At 35.0% G+C, this 9,250-nt stretch overlaps 1 protein-coding gene across 1 annotated transcript; it reads left to right on the forward strand.

Moving 5' to 3' along the window:
* The first annotated feature begins 4,228 nt into the window (after nucleotides 1-4,228).
* On the forward strand, nucleotides 4,229-8,964 carry LOC127849003 (uncharacterized). Its single transcript, XM_052381730.1, has 3 exons — nucleotides 4,229-4,569; nucleotides 5,192-5,857; nucleotides 8,775-8,964. The coding sequence occupies exons 1-3, from the start codon at nucleotides 4,433-4,435 to the stop codon at nucleotides 8,962-8,964; spliced, it is 993 nt and encodes a 330-aa protein (XP_052237690.1). The 5' UTR covers nucleotides 4,229-4,432.
* Nucleotides 8,965-9,250: the final 286 nt, after the last annotated feature.

The raw sequence follows: 9,250 nt of genomic DNA on the forward strand, positions 1-9,250 counted from the left end.
CATCAATACATTTAAATCAACTCACACAGATTCAATTATTATTTATCATTATATGTGGTAATTTGTGCTAAACACATTCCTGACTGTTATTTCATTTTTTATTAATCATTTGAATTTTTGTCATAATTTTTGTTTTAAATTACTTAACAAGTTTTTAAAAGGGGTGTTTGTTAAATCATGCTGTTCATTTAAAGGATTATATAAATGACATTTGAACAACGTTGGTTTAAAAATCAAATTCAAACATACATTTTTACGAAAACATCATTAATATTTTCTTACAAGGAAAAAATAATATCTCAGCCAAAATCAAGTATGTAAACAACCTTTGCATTTTTAACGTACCTGACCTGACCATCAAACGTACATACGTACAATTCAAAGAATCTTTATAAGCATGCCTTATTCGTTTCATTGATACACATGTTTGATACAAAAATGATAAAAATCTAATGGCTTAACTTGAAAAGTCTTTAAATACACATGTACACGGAAAAACATAGGACTCTTAAAGTCCAACAGATAAAGCGTCGTATCGACGAGAAACGATATTTTGGGAAACTACGAGGATTGCTTATATAGCTATAAAATACATCCGCTCAAAACATGAGCGTGAATGGTTGAGTGGTCTAGGCGGGAGGCTTTTTACTCCAGGACTCCAGGGGTCAGTGGTTCGAGCCCTGTTGAGGTTTACTTATTTTACTTCTTTTAAATTGTATTCTTGTTTTTTTACAGAAGATTTTTAGTTCAAATGTTTAAATTTATCAATATAAAGCATTTAAAGCATTTGCTGACAAGCTTCAATACATGCCAAAATCTGTTGGACAGCCCCTTTAACGTGCTTGACAAGTCTATTTCGTTCCTAAAGACAACATGCAATTACAACTACATAAAGTCAACTACATTTACATTTTCAAATAACAAACATTATGATTAAAACGTTCACATTTAATAAACACAACCATTTATGAGTTCTACAGTAGTTTATATACGTACTTCTTAGAACTATTTTCGAGTCCACGTACCTGACACTTTTTGTCAAAACAATCAATTTTCATAAAAAAAACTACATAAACTGCCTTTTGCTTTAAGCTACAAGCAATTGGCTATTGAAAGTGGTGTCAAAAAACGTGTAATGGGCATCTTCAAGTTTAAACTGCCTTTTGCTTTTGCTGCAAGCAGTTGGCTCTTGGATTTCACGTACAAACTGTTCGAATTCAACATCTTGTGCGTCATCTCTAAACGGCCACTTAAACAAATCTCCTTTCCCTTGAGTTTCCTCCATGATTAAAACTGTTGCTTCCATTTTATCATCATCAACCTTGAGAAGTTTCCCTGGGTAGACGATATCATCCAAATTTACAAGATAGTATGCGTCTTCAGTGCTCCAGCTAGGTTTGAAAAGGGCGGGGGTGGGGGGGGGGGGCTTTTTGTCAAAAGGGCACTTTCAACGCGCAGTATTTTGTCAAAAGTGCACTTTCAAGTGCGCTTGCGTCTGTGGAATGCTTCCTGTTGCTGCTGCATGTTCATTTATATGTTTTTAATAATTGTTAAAATATATTATTCACAATATTATTAAACCATTCAATGTCTACAATGAGGAATAAATTAATAACAATGTAATAAGAGATTCATTACCGGTAATTATCATAATTAAATGTAAAAAAAAATATAAAAAAAAATTAAAGGGCAGGGGGAGGGGGGCCCCTAGGAAGGGCAGGGCGGAGGTTCGGAGGGGCAGGGCGGGGCACCCTTAAATTTAGACCAAGCTGGAGCACTGGTCTTTGACTGGTTTGATCAATGGGGATTCATTTTTATCTGAGACTTTGGGCAACACATTTTCATCTGCGATATGTGAAGTGCCATTTCTGTCTGCGCACATTTTAGGTATGTTTAGCTTTTGTACTTATTTCTGTTTTCATCGACATTTCCTTCATGATCTATCAACTTCTATTTAAGTGAACATTCGAGTAGGCTGGCTTCGTTACTTACATTGTGTTTTTCTGGTACAGTGTCTATTTTCCAGTGTCCACAGTATTCGCCTTTTGAACAGGCTTCACAGTAACATGAGACCTTGGCTGTATATAACTGATTGCGTGCAGCAAATAATGCATGCAACTTTATGGTTCCCGAAACAGAATTTGGGTTTTTCATCTCGAGTTCTTTGGCTGTGGTTTCATACTCAGTTCCATTATAAAACACAGTCATACTCTATGCTTTTATGTCAGGGACTAGTTTTTTTCAAGATCGTGACCACCACTGTGGAATTATGGTTTGTGACATCAGAAACAAAATTCAAATTCTTGTGTTTCAGCTCTTCTTCTTTATAGTAAGCAACTACCGGGTGCAGTGTAACTCCTGTGCTGTTCCAATAAGCGCTTTGAACTTGGTCGGCGTTGCTGCATGTGAAATTTTCTGCAAAATCCATATGGATCAATATTTCATTTCTTGGCAAGTTTGCTTTTAGATTTCTTATGACAGTATATTGCTTCTTCACCCTAGAAACATGCTGTAAGAAATATTGGAACTGCAGTTGTGTATGTTTGATTTTACTCTTCTTTTGTGTTCTTGGATTTAACTTTTTTTCATTTTCTTCTTCCCCTCTTCTTCTACGCGTTTCAACTCCTCAAACTCGACCTCTGTGTCATCCTGTATGTTATTGGTTAGCATGTCTGTCATGTCCTGTTCAGATACTTTCTTGCTAACCGTTTCTGGGTTTGGTGAAATATCAACTCCCTTTTGATTCTTTCTCTTTCCAGGACCTTTCTTCTCTTCGGAATAGCCATCAATGCCTTTGCAGTGGCCCGTCTTAGTACTTTTCTCGAAATCCCAGTTTCTTTACTTAGCGTGGAAATACATTTGTACTTCTTAAGGATATTGCCGCTCACAATATTTGCAATTGCCAAGCAGACCATTCCTCAGGCTAAATATAACAGTCTAGTGATGCATTCTACAAAGATTTGCCCTGTGAGTGATAACCAAATTGTTACTGTTGTTTTAACTCTCAGCTACAATAATGATCAAATTTATGCTGGATATTTTTTGCTGTAGTGTTTTGTGAGATATCATGGTATTTTGCAACAAAATTTAAGAAGAACTCTTGAACTTTTATCTACTTAAAGTTAAAAAGTGCAACAAAATTCTCAAGTTTTATTAAAAGTGTATGTGGGCTTATCAGTAGCCTTTTTTTATATCAATACTTATATAATGGGAGTGTGACAGTAAAATTCAAGATGATAGTACTGTCAACTTCAGCCAATGTGAAGCCATTAAATTGTAATGATTCATCAATATAGAAGAAAAAGCCATGTAGTAAAGGATGTCTTGTTTGTCTCATTGGTTAAACTTTTTGTCATTCAAATTTGACAAATTGTATTTAACTCACATTAAATAATATATAGCCAGTATACTGTATCAATGTATGGTGATGTTGTCATACTCCTCAATTTGTGCCTGTTCCAATGAAATTATTTTTCTGAAGTTTACACATTAAATTTTGATGCTTTTTGTTACAAATATAATTATGTTAAATGAAATACAAGTGTAATATTATTGTTTAAAGTTGATCAATAAATTATCAAACAATACATGTGTTTTTTTCATTAATATGCAAGATGTTTCTTTAAAAATGAAAAAATATTCATTTCATCTTAAAAAGATTCATAATGCTATGCATGGCAGAACCCCATTGCTCATAATTTTACTTCCTACATCAAAATTGGTGTAAACATTATTTTGTTTTCAATATCCTTAAACATTTTATTCTTAATTTACAAGAAATTCAGTAAATTGTTTGTTTTTAAACCATAACAACTTACCTTATTCAGTTATTGCACAAAGAATGTCCAGTGCAATATAGTAATAAGTGCACTTGTAAACAGTATTGCACTAAAAATATTTCAGTGCCAAATGAAGTTATGTGCAAATTCATCAACATAATATTACTTGGTAGCAATACACTGAAATACATTTTTATCTAATATATTTTTAGTTTAAAAACTGTATAAAAATGTTAACAGTGTTAAAATCAAAGCTCAATCTTTTATAACAATCAGTATTTTACTCTCTGTAAAATTTTGAAATATGGACTTATCACTGTTTTACACTAAGGTGACTGTTTGTTAGTGGTAGGTTTTGTGCTACTTGTTAACGGATGGTGGGCCATAATTAGATGGGCTTGATTTGTTGAATTCTTTAATTTATCCGACAGTACTTGTACAATTCTTTCAGTAAAATGGCAACCTTTTCACAATCAACCATTGACAAGGGATCTGACATGATCCAAGACTTCTTGTGCTCGACCTGCGAAGACAACAAACTGGATAATACAGCTGATTTCTGCTGCGAATCTTGTGTTAAGTTTTACTGCAGAAAATGTATTAGCATGCACAGCCAGTTGTTTACATAACATGCCCCGTTTGGAAGGGGAGATATGAAGAAATGGCCAGTGACCAAAAAGGTGGAAGATTTTCTTCTAAAATGTGATGTCCATAAAGACAAAAACCTTGAATTGTTTTGTAATAATCGAAGTGAGCTGTGCTGCACACACTGTGCCTTCCTTAATCACAGGTAAATTTTAACTTTACTTAAATTGAAAAACAGACAGGTTAAGAATGAAATGTAGGGGTTTCAAACTTCTTTGCAAGGAAGTCAAATTATTTGCCAACAAATATCAACTTTATATTATCAAGGAAAGATTTGTTATTTCAAGAAACAATAAATGTGTTCATTTACAATAATAATAAATAGACTGCAGTTTTAAGCTGACTTTCAGATTTTGTAGTCTAGCCGATGTAATTAGTATAAAATAAGGTGTATGTGGCTCCATGTTCACTCATTCATACCCAAGCTACAAGTATAATCATATAAATACAAGTTAAACAGTAGAGACAACTCTTACGGGATCTAGTATTCAGTATAACACAGTAATGTCCCTTTAACTATTTCTTGGAAATCTGTAACTATTGATTTTACATCCAGTAAAATATCGGACGAAATTAATGTAGGTTTTTTATTTAAATAAAAGAATATTTGTGTACATACCATGTTGACCTATAGCTGGATTCTTATATATAATCGTTCATATTCTGATTTTACCAAAAGATTTTTCGATTCCCACGACAAAAACTTTCCCCAGATAAGTATTTAAGTATTTTAAACAATTTAAGTGTTTTTTTCTATTTTCGTTCAGACACTGCCAAAAGGTAACTCTTATATCCGACATTGTAAAAGGTCAGTCTACAGACCTTCAACAACTGTCAGTTTCTATGCAAACAATTCTTAAAGAAATGAAGAAACTTCAAGACAGCCAGGAGGCTAGCATTCAGTCTGTGCAAAGTTCATATGATGAGCAGTTATGCAGGATACAGGTAACACGCGGAAAAATAAATGCAGCCTTAGACACGATTGAACAGAAGACACTGAAGGAAATGAAAGATACTCTAACCAAACTACAAGCCTCTTCCAAAAGTGCTGTTGACAAATGCATCAGGCTAAGGGATGAATTGAAACAACTTCGAGATGCCATACAGGACATTAGTGATAAACGCAAACTGGAACTATCCTTTATAGCCACCAGGATATGCACGGACATAATAGAACAATCTGACACTTTTCTGAAGAAGAACTCTCTTCAGGGTAAATTTTATTTAACATTTCAGCCTTACAATGAAATTGTACATTACTTGGCCACACTGTCTGGTCTTGGGAGGATTGAACACAGTACCCAGACATTGATGGTACAAGAGAATCCAAGCAATGTGTTCACTGTGCAGGGGAAGTCCTCCAGGATGGACAGGTCCTGGTTGCAGACCACGCTAAGAAGAAAGTCAAGCTTTTTGACCAGCAGTACCAGGTGGTGAGTCACTGTAGCGTGCCTGCCTGGCCAGAAGATATGCGCCTGATCACACCCAGTGAGGTGGCTGTGACACTGAATGATTACCATAAAAACATTTATGAGGTCCAGTTCATCACAGTTAACAACAGGCAGCTGGTGCCAGGAAGAAAGCTTCAGTTACAACTTACATGTAATGGTATTGCCTTCCACCTGGGGGACCTGTATATTACTTCAAATACTGCTCTGTTCAAGTACACATTGAGTGGAAAACTTGTCATCAAGATGTACGAGGATACATCAGATACTTTGACAGGTAAGAATGATAGTTGATTAATCTGGAGATGATAAGGAACATCTTTAAAAATATATTTGTTTAATAATTATATTTAGAACGAACCATCAGTTTATTATTTTCTTGCTTAGTTGATACAGTCCATGACTCTGTTATGTCTGAAATATTGTGAATTCATTAAATTTCATGTACATACAATTTCATGGATTGGTAAAATGGGGCATATATATTGGTTCTTATTTTTTATAATGTCTGACTTTGACCTAAAATATGTTGAATATTTGATTTTAAGGTTTAATGGACACTACACAAAGCAAGGAAAATTAATGTCTGTTGAATTATATTGATTTCACAGTAAACACATAGTTCTTTTTTTAAATATCTGTTTATAACCTGTTTTTTTTTTAGTTTTTGGAAAAAAATCATTAATGGAGTATGAATTTATAATTTCAGCAACTGACTTTTGTAAATGATGAATAAACTGGATGCTTTATCAATTTCAGTTACAAAAATAACTATTATAATTCTTTTGAATGATGGTCATGTTATATATGTTTTTGCGTGTCAATGACATTATGACTATGAGTACATGAATGGGTAATGTATTATTACTGCATGGAGTTACACCAACTGACTTATTCCTGTGCATATTGAATTATTATACCCCCATTACCATTGGTAATATAGGGCTATATAGGAGTCACTTTGCCGGTCTGTCTGTCTGTCTGTCGGTCAGTCGGTCTGTCCCAAAATTTCATCCGATCTTCACCAAACATGGTCACAAGTTGTATCTAGATGATGTCTAGGTCAAGTTTGAATATGGGTCATGTCGGGACAAAAACTAGGTCACGGGGTCCCTTAGTGCGTTTTAAACCGTTAGTTTGTCCGTACCATAACTATGTCATTAATTATCTTTAGATTTTAAAATGACTTGGTACATTTCTTCACCATCATTGGATAGTGTGTCGCGCGAACAAATTACGTCAATATCTCCAATGTCAAGGTAACACTGAGTTCAAAAGCCAAATGCTTGTCCGGACCATAACTATTTTGTTTATTGTGAGATCTTAAAATAATTTGGCACATGTGTTCACCATCATTAGACGGTGAGTAGCGCGAAAGAATTACGTCGATATCTCTAAGATCAATGTCACACTTTGAGTTCAAAGGTCAAAAATGGCCATGAATGAATTTGTCCGGGCCATAACTATGTTGTTCATTGTGAGATTTTTAAATCATTTGGCACATTAATATTTTGTTCACCAGCAATGTACGGTGTGTCGCGCGAAAAAAATACGTCAATATCTCCAAGGAGGTCAAGGTCACACTTTGAGTTCAAAGGTCAAAAATGGCCATAAATGAGCTTTTCCGGGCCATAACTATGTCGTTCATAGTGAGATTTTAAATCATTTAGCACATTTGTTCACCATCATTGGAAGGTGTGTCGTGCGAAAGAATTTCGTCGATATCCCCAAGGTCAAGGTCACAATTTGAGTTCAAAGATCAAGAATGGCCAAAAATTAGCTTGTCCGGGTCATTACTATGTCGTTCATTGTGGGATTTTAAAATCATTTGGCACTTTTGTTCACCATTATTAGACAGTGTGTCACGCAAAAGTATTACGTCGACATCTCCAAGGTCAAGGTCACACTTTGAGTTCAAATGTCAAAAATGGCCATAAATGAGCTTGTCCGGGCCAAAACTATGTCGTTCATTGTGAGATTTTCAAATTATTTGGCACATGTGTTCACCATCATTTGATGGTATGTCATGCGAAAGAATTACGTCGATACCTCCAAGGCCAAAGTCACACTTTGAGTTCAACCATAAATAAGCTTGTTCGGGCCATAACTATGGCATTCATTTCGAGATTTTAAAATTACTCGGTACATTTGTTCACAATCATTGGAAGGTGTGTCATGCGAAAGAATTACGTCAATATCTCTAAGAGCAAGGTCACACTTTGAGTTCAAAGGTAAAAAATGGCCATAAATGATCCTGTCTGGGCCATATTTATGTCATTCATTGTGAGATTTTAAAAATGACTCATTAGAAGGTGTGTCATGCGAAAGAATACAAGAGTTCAAAGGTCAAAATGGCCATAAATGATAATGGCATAATAAATCTTAAAAATAGCCATAAATTAGCTTCTCTTGTTTTGTGAAGACAACATGCAAAATATTCTGTGTCAATGCAGCATGCGGAGTTATACGTCACGTCTGTGACAAAGCTTTGGTTTCTTTCTACGTTGTTTATGAAGACTTTAATTATTCTTACACCAGTCACATAAAAACTTCTCAAACATTGCGAGAACACAATACACTGGAACAGACCTTCCTTCCACACATACATATTTATTATTATTGGATTGTTTGCATATCTTAATAATGGGTTGTCTCTGATATTTAACAACACATTATTAATAAAATGAGATTTGTTATTAACCATTCTTCATATAATTCAATACCTTGATGTTACTCTGTTTTGCAGTAAACATGTGAGCTGTGAGTCCCACAGGGGACAAGTTGTAAATCACTAACAGCGTAAAGCATGCACTCCTCACCCTGGCCAGGCATGGTTCAGTCCTGGCCACCTTCACTGACCCTGCACTACAAGTCCCAGCGGGTGTTCATGTGACACCTGCAGGCCAAGTGCTGGTCTGTGGATGGGGTCACACTCTATCCTACAAGTGGATAGTGAGGGCAGAAGTAAGCTGGCCACTCTTGCTACACAGGAGGATGGAGTGGTGAAACCACATTCAGTCTACTACAACAAGCACACTGCCTCCATCCTTGTGGGACTTAAAAACAGTATCCTTGTGTTCAAAGTTGAATAGCAATTATTGTATCCTGGTGTTCAAAGTGCAATAGCGTAACTTTACATGCATTTTGATTGATGATTCAGATGATTTAAATAGCATTGGTATTATGTTGTTGTGTGTAAGAATAGTGTGTTATAATACTAAAACATTGTAAGTGTTTTGCAGTTGCATTGGTTTTGTAATCAAATAATGTCATAAGCTCAAATGATTTTAAGAATTTTATTGAACACTATACCACCTATAAGGTATAATTTTGTTACATCTAACCGCTTAAGTGTATACCGTAATTGTGTTAAATCTT

Source organism: Dreissena polymorpha, chromosome 10, assembly GCF_020536995.1.
Source record: "Dreissena polymorpha isolate Duluth1 chromosome 10, UMN_Dpol_1.0, whole genome shotgun sequence".
NCBI lineage: Eukaryota > Metazoa > Mollusca > Bivalvia > Myida > Dreissenidae > Dreissena > Dreissena polymorpha.